The 23,847-nt window shown below is 66.9% G+C and overlaps 1 protein-coding gene across 18 annotated transcripts in view; it reads left to right on the forward strand.

The window, feature by feature from the left end:
- Nucleotides 1-23,847, forward strand: part of BRSK2 (BR serine/threonine kinase 2) — a 62,479-nt gene that overhangs the window by 27,303 nt on the left and 11,329 nt on the right. For 10 of the 18 annotated variants that reach the window (XR_013550307.2, XR_013550308.2, XR_013550309.2 and 7 more), the window contains exons 2-15: nt 9,314-9,408; nt 10,673-10,758; nt 13,316-13,456; nt 14,997-15,113; nt 15,798-15,831; nt 16,003-16,071; nt 16,164-16,310; nt 17,405-17,436; nt 17,769-17,933; nt 18,026-18,123; nt 18,209-18,359; nt 20,398-20,463; nt 22,515-22,575; nt 23,315-23,522. Coding sequence is in view for 15 of the 18 variants with exons in the window: in XM_078433847.2 (XP_078289973.1) it covers nt 9,314-9,408; nt 10,673-10,758; nt 13,316-13,456; nt 14,997-15,113; nt 15,798-15,831; nt 16,003-16,071; nt 16,164-16,310; nt 17,405-17,436; nt 17,769-17,933; nt 18,026-18,123; nt 18,209-18,359; nt 20,398-20,463; nt 22,515-22,575; nt 23,315-23,522 (1,470 nt within the window). In the remaining 3 variants the exon portion in view is untranslated. Of the gene's footprint in view, nt 1-9,313; nt 9,409-10,672; nt 10,763-13,315; nt 13,457-14,996; nt 15,114-15,797; nt 15,832-16,002; nt 16,072-16,163; nt 16,311-17,404; nt 17,437-17,768; nt 17,934-18,025; nt 18,124-18,208; nt 18,360-20,397; nt 20,464-22,514; nt 22,576-22,945; nt 23,523-23,847 lie in introns of those variants that run through there. The other 8 variants (XM_078433849.2, XM_078433850.2, XM_078433857.2 and 5 more) reach the window with 4 other exon arrangements.

Here is a 23,847-nt window from a genome sequence, read left to right on the forward strand (position 1 = left end):
CCCGCCCAATGTCCTCTTGTGGCAGGCCCCTGGGTGGAGGGGCTGGGCCTCAGCACGGCCTACACCGCCGTCTTTCACCAGAGCCTAGTGGGGAACAACCTGGACTGTCTTCCAGTTCCTGCTGTGAAGAGAGGCACGGGGTGGGGGTGGGGGGGGCGCCTGGGTGGCTCAGTTGGTTGAGCGACCGACTTCGGCTCAGGTCATGATCTCACGGTTCGTGAGTTCGAGCCCCGCGTCAGGTTCTGTGCTGAGGACTCAGAGCCTGGAGCCTGCTTCGGATTCTGTGTCTCCCCCTCTCTCTGCCCCTCCCCTGCTCATACTCAGTTTCCATCTCTCGGTAATGAATAAACATTAAAAAAAAGGGGGCACAGGGGGAGGTGCCGCCAGGACCTGCAGGGTTTCCAGGCTGGGGACCCCCAGTGGGGCCTACGCAGTGATGCCCTCCCACCTGAGTCCAGAGGGACCTTGCAGTCTCCCTGGCCATGGGTCTCAAACCCTCCGTCGGGATCCACGCCCACTGGTCTGTGAGTGCACAGTGAGCCCCTGGCAGTCCTGGCCTCCCGGAGGCTCTCCCCAGCTACAGCTTGCCACCAGGTGGGTGCCCTTCCAGGAAGGGGGGGGCCTCCACAGCATCCCCTCACCCTTTGGAGGGGGTGTTCTAGCCACGGAGGGCTGGTCCCTCGGCCCTATGCGCCCCGAGTGTCCTGGTGCCGGAGTCCTGGGGCGCGCCTCCTGGGGTTGCCGCAGGTGCCCGAGGTGGGTCAGACGTGTGTCTGTGCTCCACTTGGTGTCCTGGGCTCACAGGTTACTGCCATGCCACAGCCCCCAGAACGAGGGCAGCCAGGCTCGGGAAGGAGCAGGGGTGTGGTCAGAGGAGGTGCCCAGGGAGTGCTGACCACCGGCTTCCCAGGGCACCCTGGCTCTGGTGTCACCGCTGTGTAGCCCTGAGCAAGTCCCCCGAGCCGGAGGGCTGCGGGGAGGGGGGTGGGGCTGCACTGGTCCCCGTCCACGGTGCTGAAAGGACCCCCCTCCCCACTGTGGCGGGAACCTGAACTCATTCCCTTCAGCGTCTTTGGGCTTCCGCCCCACCCAGCTGACTCCCTGAGCCTGTTCCAAGGGGGTGCTGGGGCTGGGGCTTGTGCCTGACCCAGCTGGGGAAGCACTGCCCCCAGGCCCAGGCATGGGCAGGCTTCACCCTGACCCCTTGGGCAGTGGCAGGAGAATGGGCCCCCTGCTGTGAGGACCGAGGTTCAAGTGGAAAATACTTAGGAGTCTCCTTCCTGACCAGCGGCATGGCTGGAGCGGGCGGCCACCTCCAGGCGTGGCCATCCCCCCAGAGTCCAACCTGCCCCAGGGCCTCAGCCAGGGCTCAAGTGACTGAGGCTGCGGTTCACAGGGTGCCTCCCCCCAGGGCTGTGCCTGACGCAGGCAGGGCAGTGGGGAGAGCCTCTTACGGAGGAGGCAGGACCAGACCCCCTCCCGCAAATCCTGTCCTTAACACCTTCAGGCTGATGCTGGGTCAGGAGGCCCTGTGAGCTTTGATGCTGTAGCAGCTGCCCGCTCTGGCCAGGCACAGTGGCTTGCTGAGCGTGTGTGTGCGTGCGTGCGTGCATGTGTGTGTGTGTGGGGGGGGGGCGGGCCGGGAGAGAAGCTCCCATTATAGAGAGGGCCCTGGACACACGTGCTTAGCCGAGGTCGCAGTCGAATGAATAGGAAGCTTTCTGAGATGCACTGGGAGGTTTACGATGGCGGAAAGGTCCAAGAAATACGTACGTGAGCGGAAGAGGCGCAGTGTCTGTCCCTGGGGCCGACGGAGCAGCATATCCCCGTCTCAGTTGTGGGGGCCGGAGGCCTGAGGGCTGTGGGGGGGGGGGGCCCATTCCAGTCCCCTTCCCCGCTTCTGGCCGCTTGCTGGCCACCCCGTGTCTGCTTTCATGTCTGTGTGGCATGCTTGCTGTGCCCCTCTGTCACAAGAGTGCTTGTCATTGGCTTCAGGGGCCACTCTGGAGGATCATCATTCTCACGATGAGATCTAGAGTTGACCTCTGCAAGAGCTCTTTTTCCAAATGAGGTCACGTTCGTGGGTTCCAAGGAATAGGACCCGGACTGAGCCAGGCTAGCAGAGGGTCTCTAGCCTGGAGACCCCATCGGGTGCGGAGAGAGGCACAGCCTGGTGTGCCCCTCCTCCGGTGACCGAGTCTCCAGGAGAGCTCCATGCTGTCCAGAAGGGTCCGGGTGGGAGGGGCTGTTTTCCCCACTTCCACAGGTGAGGTGAGGAAACTCAGGCTGGGGCGCCTGTCTGGGAGCACCCGCCAGGCCGTCCGTGAGGCCGTGCACCTGACTCCAGGAGGCTGCTTCCCACGTGTGTCCAGATCATACCGGACGCCAGACCTCGACCCTGGTGGTTGGAGGGCGGAGCGTGTTTGTGACCTGCTGTTACCTAACAAGGGACCCCCAAACTTGATGGCTTGAGACAGCAAACGCTCTCTTGTGGTTCCTGAGGGTCAGGGGTCCAGGGGCAGCTGAGCCAGGCAGCTGTGCTCAGGAATCTCACGAGGTTGCGGGTGAGGGCCAGGCTGCGTTGGCTGGAGGCCTCTGTTCTTTGCCTCAAGACAAGGCAGTGGGCTCCTCAGCGCAGGGACCCTGGGGAGTGGACGCCAGAAGGAAGCTGTAGCTGTCACCTCTCCTTGAAGGACGCAGGGTTCTTTTCTGCCACCGTTCATTGGCCACACGGGCCAGCGTGGTGCAGTGTGGGAGGGGCCGCAGGGCTGGGAGGCTGGCTTCCAGCAAGCGGGGCCTGTGCCTCCTTCCTCGTGGCCTCTGCACACGAGCTGCTCCCGGGAGCTGGGGGAGGGGCCTCTGCAGCCCCCAAACCAGCTCTATTCTGGGCTCAGCTCAGTGCTCAGCTTCTTTGGGAAGCCCCCCGGCCGGCTGGTTCTGCGGCCCACTGCCTCTGGCTGCGTGCCCCAGGCATGGCTGACTGCACCGAGCTCCCATCTGGGACCCTTGGCCTATGGAGAACGCCATGCCTGGCCTCTGCCCCTTTGGTTCTGCCTCCAGATCCAGGCATGTGGGTCCTGGCCTTGGCGTGGGGTGGTTGTATGTGTGGGGACAGTGGCCAGGGCAGGAACACGAGGCTGCTGGGGGCAGCTGAGACCACCTGTGATGTCCAGAGCTTCCCCCAGCGAGGCGGTGTGCGTCTGCCCTGCCTGCCGTGGGCGGCTTGGGGGAGGGGGCTGGCTCAGGGCCACCAGCCCTGCTGACTCATTTTTCCAACAGCCAGTGTGGTGCCACCTCCCTGCCTCCTCCAAGGAGAGCCCAGGCAGGAGGGGTGACAGGGCTGTCCACCCCCAGGAAGGCAGGCGTGTCTGCTGTGCCGGGCTCCCTCACACCCCCGCGAGCAGAGCCCCAGAGTGAGGCATGTTGAGGTGGCAGAAAATGGGTCACTCTTAGCTATGCTTTGCGGCCCCAGGGGAGCTGGCTGCATGGTCCCAGAGGTGCAGCGGCTAGTGATGGTCTCAGGTGTTAGTGACCCTCGGGTGGCCCTGTGAGCACTGGTGGCCGGACACTGGTCTCTCCCGAGACGCAGATGGGAACCCCACGAGGTTGGGCAGGCGCTGTGCCTGGGTCAGCAGAAGCTTCCTGCCCCCGCCCCCCCCCCCATGAGCCTCCCTCCCCAGAACCCACGGCAGGAGCTGCTGTCCCTTGTCCCCCGTGCCCAGGGACCCACTGACCCAGCACAGGCCCCCAGAGTGAGCACACTGCGGGTTCCGTGGGCAGGCAGCGGCTTGGTCAGCACCGCGGACAGTGGCCTTCCTCTTCAGGGCCAGGTTCCAGATTTCAGAGAGCCACCCTCCTCCCCAGAGGGACTGCTGTGTCCTGCTCCTCGGCCCACGTGCTCTCCTCCACAGGCTTTTCCGGAGGTCAGCTGCCCCCACCCTCTCCCTGAACTCTCACCTTCCTCCCGGGTCTTCAGGCTGCTAGACACCAAGAAGGGCCTTCTGGCAAATTCCTGAGGCAGGACCACGGCCTGTGGCTAAGGGGGGCACAGGGGCTCTGTGGGCGCCCACGGAGCCCCTGCAGACGGTGTGGGGGTGGGGAGTGCCCAAATCTCCACCACGTTCAGAGAAGCCCCAGCCCCAAGGGGCTCCACTCCCCAGGGGTGGGCGCCCGTGGTGATGGCAGGATCTAGACGTGGTGACTGGAATGAGAAGCGGCTGAGGCAGTCATTTCTGCCTTTGCTTGTGGCCCCGTGCGCATCGCTTCACGGGGCTCTGCAGGCAGGGCCGGTGGCGTTTCCAGGTGCCTGCAGAGCCCTCGGGACTCACCTGGCCCCGGCCCGCGGCCAGTCGGCAGTGCGGGGGGTGCAGGCGTGGCAGATCATGCCACGGGGCCTGTGCTGCATGTGCACATGCCTCTCGTGCTCCGGGTTCCTCTCTGCGCAGGGCCCTCCACCCTGGCACGTGGCGGACACGCAGAGAGGGCGGCCAGTGGGTGCCTGCCGTGGCGCTGGCGGTTAATGACCTCACGTGGCTCCGCGGGGAGACTTCGAGGTCGGTCTGCCGTCGTCACCTGACTCCTCTCAGGCTCCCCCACGGGGGACGGGACAGGGGCCTGCCAGGGAGGGGAGGATGCACAGAGGCAGGGGGTTGGAGGGATTGGGCCACCGTGCTCTTCTGCCCGTCCAGGGGCTCAGGCAGGGGGGCAGCGCACGGGGACATCAGAGATGGACCTCACACAGGAATGTTACCAGAAGGAGTCAGGCCTCTGTTTGGTCCCCGCCTCCCTGCAGCAGCCACGCAGGGTGGCTGGAAAAGGGTGCTCAGCTCAGGACGCCGTGGAGCCAGCCCGGGGAGCGCTGGACCTGGCGGCCGCAGGTGGAGGAATGGGGGCAGGGTGCTTGTGTGACGTGTTCCCAAGCACTTGGAGGAGGCCATGCCGTGGGGCCCCAGTGCCTGGAGGGAGAGGAGTGGACGGCCAAGGGCTTCAGGGACGGTTCTTGGCCCCGTTAAGGAAGGACAGACCGGATGGGCCCCAGGGGTGCTGAGCTGCATGTCCGTGGGGCCTGCAGGGCTCGAAGCGGATAGTGGATGGAGTGACCAGGACTCCTGAGGGTCAGGCTCAGGGCAGCAGGCTGTGGCCAGGCCACCCTGAGAGATCGAGAGGCAGGCCTGGGGCCACGTCAGACCAGGGCTTTCCCCAGGTGGGCGCCTTTGGCCCTTGTGGTGGAAATGGCACTGGAGGCTGGAAAGCGGGGGGGGGCTCATCGAAAGCCCCACCTGTCCACGTAGGGAGGGCCATCCCCAGGCTGTCCCACCGCCCATCAGCCCTGACCACCCTCCTTGGCGACGGGGCTGGCGCTTGGGGCACAGAGGGTTCCCCTCCCTCCCAGATGCAGCACCGTCACTTGCTCCCCGACCTCCGCCCAAACCGAAGGGCAGTGTCTGGGCAGTGATGTCTGGGTCCTCCTCTGGGGGCACTCCAGCATGGTTTTATTCCCAAGGACCATGACCACGAAGAGAAGGGAGGGCAAGGTCAAGCCCCAGGAGCCAGAGGGTGAGGCATCTGCTCAGGACTGCCCCCGGCCCTCCAAGGCCCCATAGGCCACCTCCGTGCTGGGGCCCCGGAGGGTCTGGCCCTTGCCAGCCCCGCCTGTCTGCTCCCCACGGCTCTGGGGCTGCCCTGGCCCCCTCACAGCCACTCGGGGCCCAGCACACGCAGGGCCAGCCTCCTTCCCCCTCCAGACCACCGCAGCAGGTGTGAGGGCCGGTCAGAGCCACCAGGGCAGGAGGGCCGGGCACTGCCTGCAGAGAGCTGCTGAGCCCACCCTGGAGAGCACAGCCAGTCCAGCAGCTCCCCGCCCACCCGCTCTCTGGCCCCCTCTGGGCCCCAGGGGCCCCAATAGCTGAGTGAGAGTGCAGGAGTGCACCCCTGGAGCCCTGTCCCCAGCCTGGCACGGGGAGGGCCCCACACTGTCTGGGGCCCTGGGCCCTGCGTGCAGGCTCTGCTCTCAGATGGCGGCCTACAGGCCTCTGGACTCTCCTGGCCAGGCTTGGGGCCCCCGGGGGTGGGCACCCCCGTTAAGGCACAGGTGTGTTTGTGCCCAAGTCTGGGGTGCAGTGGGGAGCCAGTGGGTGGGACAGCCCTGGGGGGCTCGGGGCTCTTCCTTGGCCTTTCGCCTGAGCCCTCCCCGGGATGCCCCTGGGGCTCCTTGATGCCTGGAGTCTTCCTGCAGCGCAGACACAGGCGTTCTAGCACCCTCAAGCGCCCGCCGCCTGGGCGGGACCATGTCCGCTGCCCCGGCGATCATTTGTGACGCGGCAGACTTTGCCTGCGTTGGTGTGCGCCCATGTTTGCTGCAAACACAATCGTACATCACAGTGGGGAGCTCTGCCTGCGCAGCTGCAGGGTTGGGGAATTAGTCTGATTGCAGGCTTCCCTGCAGACGCTGTCCTCCCACCATCCCGAGCCTGCTTAGGAGGGCTCCCCGGTGCACACTCTCCACTCTCTGCCTCTGGGGAAATGGCAGGCCTGCTGGGAACCCAGACACCCCACCCCAGCGGCCCCCAGTCTAGGTCACCTCCCAGGGTGGCAGGGAAGCTTCACTAAGGAGGGGCACCTCCACGCTGGGTTTTGAGGGGTGTGTAGGAGTCTGCGGGCCTGAAGACTTTCTCGGCGGGGGTAGCAAGTGGAAGAAGACGAAGGCAGGGAGGGAGCTGCCAGAGTTCCAGGTCACTGCCCAGCGCAACCCCCCGCACCTGGCCATGCCTCCTGGCTGGCCCCGCCCCACAGGCCCGTGAGCTGCTGTTGGGGGCTGGGCCCGTGGCGTGGGGCTTGTCTGGCATCCATTGTCCTCTGGGCCCTTCATCCCTTGGCCTTTCTGTGCAGCTGTGCAGCGGCTGGCGATGGGACCGCCGCGTTTCCTTGTGTACGAAGTGGGAGTCCCTCTTCTCACACAGCGCCCGGCACGGGGCACTCGCCAGGATGGCTGTTCTGGTCACGGCGGTGGCACCGGCTGGGTCGTGTCCTGCTCCTGCCGTCGGCTGGCGTGTTTGTCAAGCGCCCTGTCACTTTGACACCCGTTTGTTTTCCTTTTCTCGAAGCAGGAAGATGTTTCTCCCCCGCACGTCTGTGATTCCCTCCTTCTAAGGACGCGCGTGCACTGGTGTGTGCGGTGTGTGCGCGTGTGTCCTCGTGTGGGCCCCGCCCATCGGCCCAAGCGCGTCGTCCCTGCTGTGCCGTCCAGCTGTGTTGCGTTTTCAAGTCTGCTGGGTACCCTGGTGGCTGAGCCAGAAGCACTTCACTCCTTCCCGCTTGAGGACACCTGTCCCTGCCTGGTCTTTGCTGCGCGAACAGTCTGGCAGAGCTGGCCCCAGGTCACACCGTCCGGTCTCGGGAGTGCTCTCCCAGATGCGGCGATGGCTGTCTGCCCTGTGGGGGTCGCGTGTCTGGACCACGGGTGTCTCTTCGTGGGAGGCGTCTGTCCTGAGCCTGTGGGGGTCGCAGGAGCGTGTCCACTTTGGGGTGGTGGCCTTTGCTGCCTGTTTCCCCAGGTCCCCTTGGCCCTTCAGCCTTGTTCTGGGGGCTTGCCAGGCAGAGTCCTGCTTCGAACTCTGGCTTGTGCCTGCTGTCTGGAGATAGGACGGGCGGTGGGGCCGGTTCTGTCTTGGAGGCCGTGAGCCCCCTGGCCTCTAGCCATGGGTTACAGATGGGTGACAGCAACGCACCTGCTGTCTCCTCTTCCTGCTGTGCACTCCCTGCCCCTCCCGCAGACCCGGAATCACAGGGCCCAGGGCCAGAGCAAAGGCAGCCCCAAGAGGCCCCAGGGGTCTGCAGCCCTTCCTGGGGTGGGAGCTGGGGGCCTCAGCGGCCTCAGCGGCCTCAGCGGCCATGTAGCCGAGCCCAGGAGCTCATCTGTCTTCGCTGAGCATGGGAGCTCTGGCCCATGGGCCCCACCCAAGAAGGTGCCCTCCCAGAGCTCCCTGTGCACCCGAGAGGCTGTGGCTGGCAGGCCCGCCCATCCTGACTCAAGGGGAGAGTGAGAAGCTGGGCCTGGAGGGTCAGGGGTGACCACGCTCCACGGGAGGACACGGAGGCCATGCAGAGTTACAGATGTGCGGTCCATTAAGGGACCGTGTTTTCCATCATATGGCGAGGGATCCATTTCTCATAAAGTTGAAGGGCTCTTGCAAGTTGGTAAGAATCTCCCCTACCTAGGCCCCGCGTAAAAGTGGGGGAAGAGCACACCAAGCAGCTGGTGAGCATGAGGAGTTCAAGGTCACGGCCGAAGCAGCAGCAACGGGGCCTGCGTCACCCCGAACATGGGGCAGGCATGTGCTCCGGGCCCTGACTTTGACCAGGTCTGGGTGAAGCAGCGCGGGCATCCCTCAATCCCCGTAGGAGGGGCACCCCCCGCAGAGCACAAGTCAGGGTCGGGCTGCGATGCTAAGGTCAAGGGTCCTGCCCCCTTGTCCCCAAATGCTGGAGGTAGGGGCCATCACGATAACCTTCACACGCCTGTCTGAGAATGACAGTCACCTTGGAGGATGTCACAGTTGGGGGTCCAGGCTCAGGAACGGACAGGTGGGAATGTCCTGGTCCCAAGGCCACAGCAGGGTCCAGCCAGAGGTTAGGAGGGCAGCTGACCATGGCTGGGCTGCAGCAGGGGTGAGGCTGCTGGTGGCCCTGGTGGCCTGTCCCAGCCAGGGAGGGGAAGGGGATGCCTGGCTGTGGCCACATGACAAGGGAGCAGCAACCAGGACTGTGAGCCCTAGAAGCATGGTCATGAGAGCAGAGGTGGATTCTGTCCTGTGGGGAACCCAGGACGGGGGGGCATGGGCATGGCAGGCTGAGGTGGTGCTGCCCAGGGAGTGGCCTTAGGCCCGTCCTGCTGTCCCCGAGACACCAGTGAGCTGGACACTGTTGTGTGGGGAGGGGTGGCCCTGAACCCGAGGGCACCCTGGCTCCCCTGCTGGAGGTGCCTGGGCAGTGGCCGAAGGCCTGGGGCGGGGGCTCTCGCTGTTATGGCCTCCAGGGCATGGGGGAGGGGTCCAGGAGGTCAGAGGGCTGGTCCCTGGGAGGGGGACATGGTGTGGGGCAGGGCTGCTGCTCCAAGACAGAGCTGTTCTGGGCAGTGACCAAGGGGCATGGGAGGGCGGGCAGTGGCTGTGGGTGTCCGGCTTGAGGCATACTTAGCAGAGAGAGGTGGGGGACAGGAACCAGACCCTGAGTGAGGGGCCTGTGTGGGGAGTGGGTGGGGTCCCTACCGATTGGGGCCCTGGATGGGGTCTGAGGGGGCTTCTGTACCCCACAGGCCTCGTGAAGCTGGGGATTCACTGTGTCACATGCCAGAAGGTGGCCATCAAAATTGTCAACCGGGAGAAGCTCAGCGAGTCTGTGTTGATGAAGGTGAGCTCGGGCGGGGGGCCTAAGGGGGCCCTTTGGGGGGCCTGGGGGGACAGCCTGGCGGCGGGTCCCCGTGGTGAGGGTCCCATGGGTGGGGTTACAGAGAAGCCAGCCCAGGTGGGTCCCACTCACTCCTGCTGGAGCCCAGGGCGGGCAGCTCCTGGCTACAGAGCAGCCTCCCTGTGCTGGCGTCCGGTGACCACGGCCACCACCTTGCGCCTGGCTTCCCTCCTCAGCCCTGCCCGCCCTTTCTCCTCGCCTCAGCCAGGGGCCCAGGAGGGACAGGCCGCATCCTGGGGCACAGTCTGGGTGCCGTACCAACCTGCTGGGATAGCTGGCTGGGCCTCAGTTTCCCCAGTTAGACCCAGGAGGAGGCCTCTTCCTCTGAGGAAGTGACAGTTCCCCAGGGACCACAACAGCTCCTCCTGCTTCCCACCCCCCTCCCTCCCCCCATCCCGGGAGCCCGTCCTGTGGTGGAATCTGGACCCCTTTTGGGACCGGACCGGGCCCCGCACGGACTGGTGCTTGGTGGGAAGGGGTTGCCCAGGCCTCAGGTTCCCCCACCTGCCTGCTCACTGGGGGGTGTGGCACTTACACCTCTGCATGTGGGTGGCATGCTGGGGGCTCCGCATCACCGTGGCTGCCCCCTGCCCTGGGGACTGTGCCTCCCGCATTTCCCCAGACATCTCCCGAGGCGGGCATGTGTGGCCAGTATGCCAGGAGGGCAGGGAGGGACTGGGGTGGGCCCCACTGAGGAACCCCAGGGACCAAAGGTGGGGCAGTTTTAAGAGAAGGCAGCGGTGGCTTGGACGGGTGGGGGCAGATCCCGACTTTGCCTTGGACAGCTCCTGGGACCGTGTTCAGTTGGGGACCCTGAGTTCAAGATGCACATAAGCTATCTGAACAGAGACGAGCTCAGTGGCAGGGGCCCACAAGGCCTGGCAGGGCCAGGGTGGAGGCGCGGAGGGGCGGCCCCCCCTTGTGTGATGCCCCTGGGACGGATGGGCCAGCCCACAGGGGCGGAGACCCCATCTAGGCTGGCCCTGCTCCAAAGCCTCCACCCCCCCCATGAGCCTGACCGAGGTGTCGGGCGGGGGGCACAGCCCACTCAGATCCTACTGTCTCCCCACCAGCCAGAGACCCCCTCGAGGTCAGGGCAGCGTGGCGTCTACCTGGCCCCAGGGCTGCGTGTAGGAGGGGACAGGGTGGGTGGATGCAGGTGGCAGGGGACGCTCCCGCCCCCAGCTGGACCTCTCTCCCCGTGCAGGTGGAGCGGGAGATTGCCATCCTGAAGCTCATCGAACACCCTCACGTTCTAAAGCTGCACGATGTTTATGAAAACAAAAAATATTTGTAGGTATTGCCGGGTCTGGAGAGCTGGGGAGGGGGCAGAGGCGAGGCCGTGGGGCCCCGGGGAGGGAGCCAACTCAAGAGGGTGTCCACGGTCAGTGCTCCTGGCCCAGACCACGGCAGAGCCACCAGCTTGAACCGCCGAGGGCGCAGGGCTTCTCTGGAGGCAGGGCCTGGGGGCCGGGGTCAAGCCACAGGAACCACTTGGCCCAGTCACTGTGCCAGGGCCCCCAGGGACCCTCCCCATTCCCACTGAGGCCCCCATCTGCTCCCTTACGGGACTGGGACCCCAGGTTGGCTGACGGCTCGATGGCCACGCCAGGCCCCTCACCCTCCCTGGGCACCCACCCCCGTGCTGCCGAGGTCAGAGGCCAGCGGAAATCTCACTATCTTGGGCGCTCCTGGGTTGCAAATTGGAGACTGCCCCCCCCCACCTTCCCCCGGCCCCAGGTTGCCCGCCGTGTGGCCTCAATGAGCTCACCAGGGGTGTGGGCGGTGGTCACTGGGTCACTGCAAGGGGGCGCTCAGCCCTGTCAATACTGCCTGTGTGGCTGTAGGAGGGCCCCATCCTGTGATGCCCTGTCCCTCAGGGAGGGGCTCCAGTGGCACTTTTCTTGGGGGCATTCAGATTGAGTGAGGAAATGCATGCAGGGGTCTGGCCCAGGGGACCTCGAGGTCTCAACTCCAAGCCCCAAGCCCCAGGCCCGACTTTGGGCCCCCGGAAAAGACGTGGGCACCTCACGGGCCAGGCCGGCTGGCGCCAGGTGGCCATCCACAGCCCGGCCATACTGTCCTGGGCCATGGGGGTTGGGGCACGAAGCCGGACAGTGAGGGCTGCTCTGGGGGAGCAGGAAGGCTTGGGCACATGGATTGAGGATGGTCCTAGTCCCACCCCTGACAAGTTTGTCCCTCTTTGGGCCTCAGTTTCCTCATAGCTGTGGCAGCTGGAGGCCCAGTGGCATGAGTGGCCAACTCCAAGTGTTTGAGGGTAGGGTGACCAGAGTCACCCACGTGGGGGCCGGAGATGAGTCAGTATAGCTGTAGGGGCACCAGGAGGCGGGTTGTGGTCCTTGGGGCCCCTGACACCAGTGAGTACAAGGAACTCTGTCTCCCTGAGACCCCTGCACGACCCGCCACCATCGGCCTGACTGGGGCCCACCTTGTGGTCAGTGTCCAGCAACATCCCGTGAGTGTGGGGGCCGGCATTGTTGGCCACCTTCACACACAACATGTAGGGGACCCATCGTGTCTCATTTATGTTGAGACACTTGCAGGGATGGACCTGGGGTGGGGGTCAGGAAGCCAGGGACGGGCCTGGGACGGCAAGGCCCAGTGGAGGCACGGCCGGGCACAGGCCCAATGACAGGGACACCATGGCCAGCAGGAGAGCGATCAGGCGGCCAGGCTGGGTCCCGCTGGGCCCAGCACCCTCCCCAAGGCAGCCCTGGGAGCATGCAGGTGAAGGAGCAGGCAGGGGACCCCTTCACCGAGGTGCTGTGTTTGGGCCTCCCACTCAGGAGCAGGGCAGGACCCCTGGGATGGCCCCTCCTGCCAGAATCCCACCTGTGCCCCCTCCCTGCCCCTTCTCTCCTCAGGCCCCCTATGCCCCCACCCCTGCTGAGCCCTCCATTCCTGCAAGACAAGCTTTTGAGACGGCTGGTTCCCTACCTCCTGGCCCTCTGCCCGTGCCCTTGGCCTCCTCCAGCAAGTCCTCGGGGGTTCCTGCGGGCATCAGTGAGGCTGAGCTTGGACACAGAGGCGGGGTGGGGTCCCTCCCCTGCAGCCACTGTCACCAGGCCAGAGACTGTACTTGCCCCCTCCAGCTGTCCCCATCCTGCCCTGCACAGGAGCCCAGAGGGCCCTTCGTCCCTGGACCCCTGCCAGCCACCTGCTCTGCAGACCAGGAAGCAGGCTAGCGTAGGGGAGTGCTGGGTTGGGGACCACTGGCCTTGGGGCAGGTGCTCTGCTCTGGCCCACAGAACCAGGGAGCCCGGGCCTCTGTCAGAACCCCCTAGTGGCCCAGCCCCCAGCCCCCAGCCCCAGTCAGGCCCCCAGGGCCCCCTGAGCCAGTGGGGGCAGTTACTATCCTGCTGGGGGGCCACCCTGTTTACGCTGTCTTCCAAGACCCCGTTTGAGGGCCAGCCCTGGGGGACCCCCCAGCCATACCCTGCCCCAGCCCCTTGGCCCACCCTGTTTTGGGGTCTCCCCTGTTGGCCTGGGTGCCCCGCAGGCCTAAGCGTCTGATTCATTCCCCTGCTCTGGGAGCCCAACCTGGACTGGCAGGGGAGGGCCTAGAAGGGTCACAGCCCGGCTTGCATGGGGGTCAGCGGCCACAGCGCCCCTCTTGCCTTGAGGCCCAGCGGCCCCTCAGCCAGGGGGTTGGGCGTGGCCTGCTCCCAGCTTCCCTGCATCAGAGGCCTCCCGAGACTGCGCTGGAGGCAGGCCTGTCAGGAGGCCCGTCGTGCTGAGGGTGCCGGAGGCTGGGACGAGGCAGAGGGTGGCACCGGGGCAGGCTGACCACACGGTGCACAGCCAGCTGACGCCCACCTGTCCCCTGCAGATACCTGGTGCTAGAACACGTGTCTGGTGGAGAGCTCTTCGACTACCTTGTCAAGAAGGGCAGGCTGACCCCCAAAGAGGCTCGGAAGTTCTTCCGACAGATCATCTCTGCGCTAGACTTTTGCCACAGCCACTCCATATGGTGTGTGCCCCGACCCTGCCAGATGCCCCCATCCCATCAGGTGCCCCCATCCCCCACCGGGTACCCCCCAGTCTCCCACCAGGTGCCCTCCCATCCCCCCAGGTGCCCCCCACCCCACCAGGTGCCCCCCACCCCACCAGGTGCCCCCATCCCCTACCAGGTGCCCCCCACCCCACCAGGTGCCCTCTCATCCCCCAGGTATCCCCCATCCCACCAGGTGCCCCCCATCCCATCAGGTGCCCCCCACCCCACCAGGTACCCCCCCATCTCCCACCAGGTACCCCCATCTCCCACCAGGTGCCCTCCCTTCCCCCAGGTGCCCCCCCACCCCACCAGATGCCCCCCATATCCCCCACCAGGTGCCCCACCCCACCAGGTGCCCCCCCATTCCCCCAGGTGCCCCCTAATCCCACCAGGTGCTCTCCACCCCACCAGGTGCCCCCCCATCCCATCAGGTGCTCCCATCCCCTACCAGATACCCTCCCCCACCAGGTGCCCCCCACCCCACCAGGTAATCCCCCGTCTCCCAACAGGTATCCCCCCCCCCGTCTCCCACCAGGTGCCCATCCCCCCCCCAGATGCCCTCCCATCCCCCCAGGTGCCCCCTAATCCCACCAGGTGCCCCCCCATCCCATCAGATGCCCCCATCCCCTACCAGGTACCCCCCTATCCCATCAGGTGCCATCCCCCACCAGGTGCCCCCCACCCCACCAGGTGCCCTCCCATCCCACCAGGTGCCCCTCCCCGCCTCCCACCAGGTGCCCCCCATCCCACCAGGTGCCCCCCACCCCACCAGGTGCCCCCCCATCCCATCAGGTGCTCCCATCCCCTACCAGATACCCTCTATCCCATCAGGTGCCATCCCCCACCAGGTGCCCCCCACCCCACCAGGTGCCCTCCCATCCCACCAGGTGCCCCTCCCCGTCTCCCACCAGGTGCCCTCCCATCCCACCAGGTGCCCCTCCTCCCCATCTCCCACCAGGTGTCCCCCATCCCACCAGGTGCCCCCCATCCCATCAGGTGCCCCCCACCCCACCAGGTACCCACACCCCCCACCCCGTCTCCCACCAGGTGCCCATCCCCCACCAGGTACCCCCTCCCCACCCTTGCACTCCCCCCACCCCGCCCCGTGCCCCTGGGGCAGACAGCACATTCTCTTTTGACCCCTTTCAGGAACATCAGGAAGCTTCTGCCAGGTGTCCACCCAAGGCTCTGGGAGCCCCTTCCTCAGCCTTTTTAGGGCTCCTGGGGCCAGGTCACCCTGGATTGGAGGGGCTCGGGATGGCCTCAGGCCAGAGCTCTTATGGTGGGGAGACCTCAGAGAGTAAGGCAGAGCCTGCCCAGGATGGGTGGGAGCACGTGGTGTGACCCCAGAGGGTCCCCGTTTCTCCATCCCAGCAGCCAGGCAGGCGACTTCTGATTGGCTGCCTGTGACATCACCAGGCTGGGCTGCCATTGGCCCCGTGCTGTGTGGGTGGGCTTTGGGGGAGGGGGAGGCAGCTAGGGGACCGGTCAGCCTCATTCCCGCCTTCCTTCCCAGCCACAGGGATCTGAAGCCAGAAAACCTTCTACTGGATGAGAAGAACAACATCCGAATCGCGGATTTCGGCATGGCGTCGCTGCAGGTTGGCGACAGCCTGCTGGAGACCAGCTGCGGGTGAGCGGAGCCGCAGGGCCAGGAGGGGCCCAGGCCGCTGCCCCTGAAGGCCTGCGCTCAGGCACGGCCCCCAGCCCCGCCCCCCATACAGGCCGCCAGTGGTCTCTGCTGCGGGCCGGGGGCAGGGTGGGGGTGGGGCGGCCACAGCCCCAGGACCTCTGGCTCTGCTCCCTGATTCTGCTCCCAAGTGCCGTGCAGTGAGTGACCCGCCAGGCCCAGACCCTCCTTCCGCTCTCTGGCCGCGTCCCAGAAGGCTGGTCCAGTCCCAGCGGCCACCTGTTCGCTCAGGGGCATCCCGGGCGGGCCATCTCTCTGCGGGGCCCATTCAGCAGCGCCCCAAGGTCCTTCTTCTGACTGTGCTCTCCTGGGACCCGGACGGCAGGCAGATGGCCTCGAGCGTGGCAGAGCCCAGAGGCTCCACAGCCCCTGTCTCCCCCAGAAGCACACAGTGTACCCAGCGGGGATTAGGTCGTAAGGGGGTTGTCATCAAAGTCCCCTGAGCTTCCTGCTGGGCCTGAGGGCCCCACAGTGGGGCATCTGCTGCAGGCAGAGCGTGCCTCAGGGTGTCTGCGCTGCTGTGGTCCTGGGGGCAGCCTGGAGGTCCGGGCGGGGTGGGACAGCCAGGGCAGGCAGCAGGGCCCGGGGGCCTTGGACCTCGGGCCTGACCGCCGTTTTTGCCTGTAGGTCCCCCCACTACGCCTGCCCCGAGGTGATCCGGGTAAGTGGCTGTTGCCCCCACACCCCCACCCGAGTCCCTGCCCGACCAAGGGCCTTCCCCACGTCAGCTGTGCGGACCCCCAGGCCCCGGCTGGCTCCCTCCCCGACCCTGGGTCTGGGCGAAGCCCCCCACCCCTGGCGCTCACCCCGCCAACCCCACTGCCGCCTGCAGGGGGAGAAGTATGACGGCCGCAAGGCAGACGTGTGGAGCTGCGGCGTGATCCTGTTCGCCCTGTTGGTGGTGAGCCCCCTGCCCGTCCTCCCTCCCTCCCGTGGTGCTGCCCGCCCCCCCGCCTCCGCCCCGCCTGAAGTGACCCCGGTCCCTGCCGGCAGGGGGCTCTGCCCTTTGACGACGACAACCTGAGGCAGCTGTTGGAGAAGGTGAAGCGGGGTGTTTTCCACATGCCGCACTTCATCCCACCCGACTGCCAGAGCCTGCTGCGCGGCATGATCGAGGTGGACGCGGCCCGGCGCCTCACGGTGGGTCCCAGGCGTCGTGGAGGGCCCCCCCCCCCCCCCCCCGCCCCGGAGCCTGCGAGATCCCTGCCCGGGGCCACCCTGTTAGGGCCGGGCTCCCGTCTCCGGAGCCTCCTCCCAGAGGGAAGGGCCGGCCCGTGCCTGAGTGTGGTATGGGGGGCTCTTGGTGCGTACGGCGTGGGTGAGAGGGAGCACAAGGGTTGGAACCGTGTGCACGTACACGTGTGCACAGCTGCGCGGGCATGTGTGCACAAGCACAGGCGGGTACACAGGGATGCACACGTGGTTTGGGAGTGCTGGTGTGCCTGGCAGGCCGGTGCCCGCAATACAGGCCCCTGTCTCCCGGGCTGACCAGGGCTAGGTTGGTGTGAATAGTTCCCCACCACCGCTCCCCAGGACAGCTGGGGACCAGAGAGGGTGGCGGGGCGTAAGCTGCCACTTCTGAAAGAGGCCCCCAGCTGGCCGTCTCCAGCCTCCCTGGGGCTCAGCTAGTGCCGGGATGGCAGGTCCCCAGAGCGAGGGCAGCAGGACTCCCCTGACTGTCCTCTGCAGGACAGGGGCGGCCCGTGCCCAAGGGGCCGCCCTCTCCCCTCCTCCCAGCCAAGCTGTCCTGGGTGGAGTTGGGGGGAGAGCAGGGCTGGCCCCCAAGCCTCCTGCTCACACCTGCACCCAGCCCCTCCCTGTGCACAAGGAGGGCCGCCCTGGCCGCTTCCCCTGCTCTCCTCCCCTGGCCTCGGCCTGGAGCCGCCAGACCCAGGAGGCCACTCTGCTTCCCTGCTCACTCCCTCTGCCCCCAGCCCTGCCTGCAGCCCCCAGCCCTGCCCACCTTCCTTCTTTCTCTAGGCCAGCATTTCCTCTTCCACTTGGGATACGCAGGGTCAGGGGTACTAGGTCAGGGGTGCAGCCCCTCTCCATGCTCCCCCCACATTGTCCCCCCCCCCCCCCCGTCCCTTCTCTCCTCCCCTCCCCACCCCTCCGGTGCTGCTCTCTGCACACTCCTGTGGTCCTCCCTCCCCGTGCTCCCGCCCCCTCTGGCCTCCTAACGTGGGCTCCTCCCTCCCTGCTCGTACTAACTCCCTGTTTCTCTTTCCTTGTAGCTAGAGCACATTCAGAAACACATATGGTATATGTAAGTAGCTTTTCCTCCCACATCACCTGCTTTGCCTGTCACCCGTCACCGTGGCCTGGAGGGCCTGCTAGGGAAGGCGGGGGGCGACCCAGCCCAGCGCAGGCCGGCTCCCAGCCTCAGCCGCTCCTGGCTCTCAAGGCCCCCCGGGCCGGCCTGCGCTGGGCACGGGCCGGACGCAGGAGGTGTGCAGGGGCCGGGTGCAGGGAGAGCAGCAAGCTGCAGGGCCCCAGGAAGGGGTGGGCCCCGCCCTCCCAGCACCTCAGGGTGGGGGCGGAGAAGCCCCAGGCTGCAGAGGTGGGGGTGAGTGACCCCACGGTGCCTGTCATCCACAGAGGGGGCAAGAACGAGCCCGAGCCGGAGCAGCCCATCCCCCGCAAGGTGCAGATCCGCTCGCTGCCCAGCCTGGAGGACATCGACCCCGACGTGCTGGACAGCATGCACTCGCTGGGCTGCTTCCGGGACCGCAACAAGCTGTTGCAGGACCTGCTGTCCGAGGAGTATGTTGGCGGGGGCTGCGCTGTGGCCAGCGGGTGGGGCCCCTTGGGGAACGGACTTGCCGACCCTTCTCCCTGCCTCTCACCCGCTGCAGGGAAAACCAGGAGAAAATGATTTATTTCCTTCTCCTGGACCGGAAAGAAAGGTACCCGAGCCACGAGGACGAGGACCTGCCCCCCAGAAACGAAATAGGTATAAGGTCCCAGGGCGGCCTGGTCCCACACTGCCCCCTCCAGGCCCAGCGGGCTGCCTGGCCCTGACCCCTGTCTGCACACAGACCCTCCTCGGAAGCGTGTGGACTCCCCAATGCTGAACCGGCATGGCAAGCGGCGGCCGGAACGCAAGTCCATGGAGGTGCTCAGCGTGACGGACGGCGGCTCCCCGGTGCCCGCACGGCGGGCCATCGAGATGGCCCAGCATGGCCAGAGGTGCGTGCCTTCCAGGAGGACCCAGCACTCTGCCTCCTGGTGGCCCGGCCTGGTCGGCATTGGCACTCCTTCCTCACGGGCTGTGCTGGGCCTGGCGTGGCTCACCTCTGCCCCCTAGTCCTGGGGCTGGGCCAAGGCCACCGGCCGGGGCTGGACCACACGCTGTGCCAGGGGCTCGGTGGGGCTGCTTGGGCTGCTTGGGCTGGACTGGACTGAGCTGGACTTGGCTGAGCCGGGCTGAGCCGGACTGGGTTAGACTGGGCTGGACTGGGCTGGACTGGGCTGGGCTGGGCTGGGCTCGGCTAGACTGAGCTAGATTTGGCTGGGCTGGACTAGACTAAACCGGGCTAGACTGGACTGGACTGAGTCGGATTTGGCTGTGCTGGACTTGGCTGTGCCGGGCTGGGCTGAGCTGGACTGGGTGGGGCTGGGCTGGGCCGGGCTGAGCTACACTGGGCTCGGCTAGACTGAGCTGGACTGGACTGAGCTGGGCTGGGCTGGGCTGGGACTGGACTGGGCTGGACTGAGCCGGGCTTGGCTAGACTGGACTGGATTGAGATAGGATGGGCTGGACTGGGCTGGACTGGGCTGAACCGAGTGGGGTTGGGGTGGACTGGGTTGGACTGAGCTGGGTTAGACTGGATTGGGATGGATTAGGTTGGACTGGGTTGAGCTGGGCTGGGCCGAGCTGAGCAGAGCTTTGCTCTGTTGGCCCGTGTTGAACCGGGCTAGTCAGGGGTTGGGCTGGACTGGAGTGGCCTGGACTTGGCTACACTGGGGTCAAGCCATGTTCAGAGCTACCTAGGAGGCCTGTCCCCACTCGATGCTGGCCCCATGTTTGGGTCACCTGTGGTAGTGTTGGGATCAAGGGCATGGAATTCTGTGGTGGGGATGGGGTGGGCAGGGGGAGGGGACGCGGGGGGGGGGGGTGGTGGTGCGAGCAGGTGTGGGCTGAACCAGCAGCGCCCCCTGGAGGAAGGAAGGGCGTCCTGGTCCTGCAGAGCCTCCGGGGACTCTGGCTGGCTGGGAGAGGCCCTTGGCAAGTCAAATCCTCACCCTGGCGCTGGGCGGGGTCTTTTTGGGGTGAGGCCCAATGTTCCTGCCCAGGCAGGGGCTTTAGCCAGAGCTCTGGGGCATGGAGACCACCATGGGAGGTCCCAGCTCTCCGGTCAGCTGGGGGCTAGGTGCTGGGGCCAGCCGGGCCTCCCAAGGAATTTGCCAGGAAACAGGATCACTGTCAGGATTAAAGTGGGCACGGCTCCCTCGGTGGTCCCAGGCCTTCCCCGGGGCAACAGGCTGGCTCCGGACAACCACGGCCCACTGCCCGTGGGCTCTGGCACTGGGAGGCTGGCTAGGGTGGTGGGGAGAAAGGTGTCTGCTGGCTGAGCTCCTGCCCTGACTGCCTCGCGTCCTGCTTGTTGTGGGCACCCCTCTCCCCAGGAGGCCCCCAGGGTGAGAGGCCACCTCTCCCCAGCCCACCTTTCCTGAGCCTTGCTCCTGGCCTCCCGTTCGGCCTGCCCAGGGCAGGCCGACTGCTGACGTGGGGCCCACCCCATCCCAGCCGCCCCACGTCCCTCCCTCCTCACCCGTTTAGAACAGGGGCCAGGCGTGGGAGGCCACCGAGCCGAGTCTCCCGTTCTGCCTTCCGGGCCTGGCCACCTTGGGATGGGAGGTGCTGGGACCGGGTCGGCTGTGGGCCGTCCCAGCGGTCACTGGAAAAGCCCCTTCCTCCCGGCACCTCCCAACTTGCCTCTGCTGCTCCAGACTCTGCTTCTTCTGGCTTGGCCGCTCGGCACTGGGGCTGGAGGGGCCCTAGGGCTGCCGGTGGGTGCTGGGCATATCCTCCAAGGCCTGGCCAGGCCACCCTGCCCGGCAGGTCATCAGGGTGGGGTGCGCTGTGGCCCTGGCACCCTCCTGCCTGGCCTCCCCTCGCGCCCACGTGCCCGGCCTGTGTGGAGCTGTGTGGAGGTCCGGCCTCCCAGGCCGCCTGCTGGGGCTGCGTCAGTAACTCTGTTTTCTCGCTTTGTTCCTGCTGTAGTAAAGCAATGTTCAGTAAAAGCCTGGATATCGCTGAAGCCCACCCCCAATTCAGCAAAGAAGACAGGTATACACCCTGCCCACCCATCCCCCGCCCCCCAGCCCCGAAGACGACGGTGGGCCTGGTGGCAGGGCTGGGCCCGAGGCGCATCCGGCCCTCTCAGCTCTGGCGAGGGAACCCTCCAGCGAGCTGGGGACGGGCCTGGGCCAGACAGGGCTGAGGCCCCGAGGAGGTGTGGGCTGCTGGGGCAAGGCCGATGGCCGGCCTGAGAAGGGCTGGGAGACCCACTGCGCTCTCCCTGCCCTGGGACCCCCCGAGCGTTTGCAGGCTGTGAGGCCCCCCTCTGTGTTAGCCCTGGTAAACCTCCCCTCCTCTGTTCTGTGCTGGCCTTGGGTCCTGGGGTCACCCTGCTGCCCACAAGGGCCAGAGTGGAGGTGACAGCCCAAGGCGGCTGCAGGCTCCCCAGGAGGGGGCAGGAGGCATGACAGTCTTAGGGGTCTCTGCATGGGGCCTGGTGTTCCTGAGCACCCCCCCCAACCTTGCAGGGCCTGCTGCCTGTGGGCAACGGTGGTTGGGCCTCACCCCTGTTGCCCTCCCCCTGCCTCCACACCTGCCCGTGTCCCTGCCTGCTCACCGCTGGCCTCTTGCCGCCTACCTGTCGCCCGGCCCTGGCTGTTCTCTGTGCCGGCCCCATCCTTTCTGTCTCGGGCAGGTGCAGCCTGGTTTCCGGGGCCGCCTGCTTAGACAGGAGGGTATGGAGGCAGCCCCCACCCCTGTTCCTTCCACTGCTGCTTTTCTGGTTTCCTTGTGCCAAGTGATAAGCGCATGGCTGGCCTAGTGGCAGGCAGGCCCTGGGCGCTGGCCCTCACTCTCGGCTGCTGCCCTGCTGGCCTGCAGCTGCTGGGGTGGGCACCAGCTGGGACCGACGGCCCCCACTCCTTTCCCAGCATCCGGAAGCTTCGGACCCAGGCCTGGCTCTGGGCACTGTCCTGGCCGTGGGCATGCTGGGCTGCGGGGCCGGAAGCAAGGTCAGCGCCACCCCCTGGCTCCGTGGCTGTGTTAGGTGGGGGAGTCGGAGGGTCGCTGCCATGGGGTCCTAGCCCACAGGTGCCGGGGCCCTGGTCAGAGTGGGCTCAGCTCCTCCCTGAGGCCCAAGGGCTGGGCCAAGGCGTGGGCGGGCAGGCCGGCGGGCGGGCGGGAGCCCTCTCAGGGCCAGGCTGGCTGGTGGGGGCGGGCCTTCACTCATTTCCTTTTCTCTCCCGTGGCTGCCTCGGCACCACGCCCCCCCCCCGCCCCCCATCTCCTTCTTCGAAAGGGGGCAGGTGCCAGTACCCAGGGCTGAGCGGGCGTGGTGTGCCCTCCCTTGAGGCCGTGTGGTGTGGTGGAGCGAGGCCTCTTGGGGTGCCGGGTTCCTGCCCGGCCAGGTCTGTGGGCCGAGTGGGGCCAGTGGTGGACTGGGCTCGTGGTTTCGGCCAACACTTACCCCGGTCTTGCCTTGCCCAGGCCCTCCTGTGCCAGGAGGAGAGGGCTGCAGGCTGGTGTGCTGTGGGTGGCTCTGGGCTGGGCAGGTGGGCTATGGGCATGGAAGGGTTGGGCTGGTGCCCAGCTGGTGGCCCACGTGGCAGGATGGGAGGTGCTCAGCAAAGCGCAGGACTCGGGGCCTGTGACAGTTCAGCCTTGGGGGTTCTGGCCGGGCTCAGGGCCCCCGGGGCCTGGAGAATGGACCAGGCACGGGCCGGATTCAGCTCACCGGAGGCACCCGTCTCCCCTCGTCCCTCTAGCCACCTGAGCCCCCGACAGACCCTTGCCGAGGGCTCCCCTGTGCCGTCCTGGGCCTGGGCCTTGGACCCGGGGCAGCTCCCACGTAGAGAAGAGGCGGAGCCCCTGGGGGGGGGGCAGGCAGCCAGCCACCCCACTGGGGCTCTGACGGGGACCCCGATGGGGCTGCGGGGCCCTCTCGGGCCTGGGGAGAGACGGGGTGGGGGGCACCGCTGGACAGCCCTGGGCCGCCTCGAGGCTCTCGGCCGGGGCTCCCGTCCTCGTGGAGGGTCCGCCTGGGGGACGGAAGTGGAGAGCACGGCCCCTTCCAGCTGACCTGCCCGCCCCTGTGTCTGCAGGTCCAGGTCTATCAGCGGCGCCTCCTCGGGCCTCTCCACCAGCCCGCTGAGCAGCCCCCGGGTGAGCCCCCCGCCCCGACAGGCCCGGCGTGCACGGGGGGGGCAGGGGAGGCTCCCAGAGCCGGGGAAGCAGGCCCCCTTCGCCCGCTGCTGGGGCCGCCCGCGGTTGCCGCTGCCCTCGCTAACTGCACGTCTTTGTTTTGTTTCGTTTTGTTTGTTTTTCTCCTGTGTTATTTGTGTACTTTTATGGCACCCGCTCCCACCCCCACGCCTGCCTGCCCCCGCTGGTCCTGCCTTGGGGTCCTGCTTGAACGTTGCTTTTCTGGTTCTCCTGGTGCCGTGTGTGCATGCGGGGCGGGGGTGGGCGCATGCACGGTGGCTCTCGGGGACCCCTCGCGCTCTGATCCCTGCCCTCCGCGCCTGCCCTGTAGCCTGTTAGAAAGTTTGCCCTGCCCCCCCCGCCCCCCGAGAGCCCCTTTGTGGCCTGCCCCCTGGCCACCTCCGTGGAGCCTGAAGCTTGTCGGAGCGCCTCTCGGCCCGGACACACCCTCCCTCCACAGGCCACCTCTCGGCCCAACCCCAAGACCCAGACCTTGCCGAGCAAGGCCAAGCTGACCGACAAGCCGCTGCAGGGCACCAAGTCCAACCCACTCCCGGCCGGCACCCAGGCCCGACCCCCTGTCCCGGGGGGCCTAGGCCCCCAGCTGGCCCTGCCCCCGGGCCCGCCGACCATGCCGGCCCCCACCCGGCTCCCACCCGTTGGGACTGAACCGAACACCAAATCTGTCCCCACCATACAGGTGACCCCTCACCCCTCTCCAAGGGGTAGTCCCCTCCCCACCCCTAAGGGGACGCCCGTGCACACGCCCAAGGAGAGCCCGGCAGGCACACCCAACCCCACGCCACCATCCAGCCCCAGCGTCGGAGGGGTGCCCTGGAGGACACGGCTTAACTCCATCAAGAACAGTTTCCTGGGGTCACCTCGCTTCCACCGCCGGAAATTGCAGGGTAAGCGGAGGGGAGGGGGACCGGTGGGGCAGGCGGGGTGGCAGGGGCCGCCCCCTCCCCACTTTCCTGGTTCACCCCATCAAAAGCACCAGGCAGTGTGGGCGAGAACAGTCAGAAGCCCGTGGGACCGGGGCAGCGGTGGCCAGCCTGCTCCTGCGCGCTGGGTGCCGAGGGGCGGTTGGCAGCTCCGCTGGCTGTTGGAGCCTGTAGCACAGCCGATGGGCGGGTGTGGGGGGACCATGGCTGTCTGTCAGTGACAGCGGGGCTGGCTGGAGGCTAGAGAAAGCACGGCCCAATTACAGCACCGTGGGACTGCCCCGCGGCC

The sequence above is a fragment of the Panthera onca genome, chromosome D1 (genome assembly GCF_046562875.1).
Source record: "Panthera onca isolate mPanOnc1 chromosome D1, mPanOnc1 haplotype 2, whole genome shotgun sequence".
NCBI lineage: Eukaryota > Metazoa > Chordata > Mammalia > Carnivora > Felidae > Panthera > Panthera onca.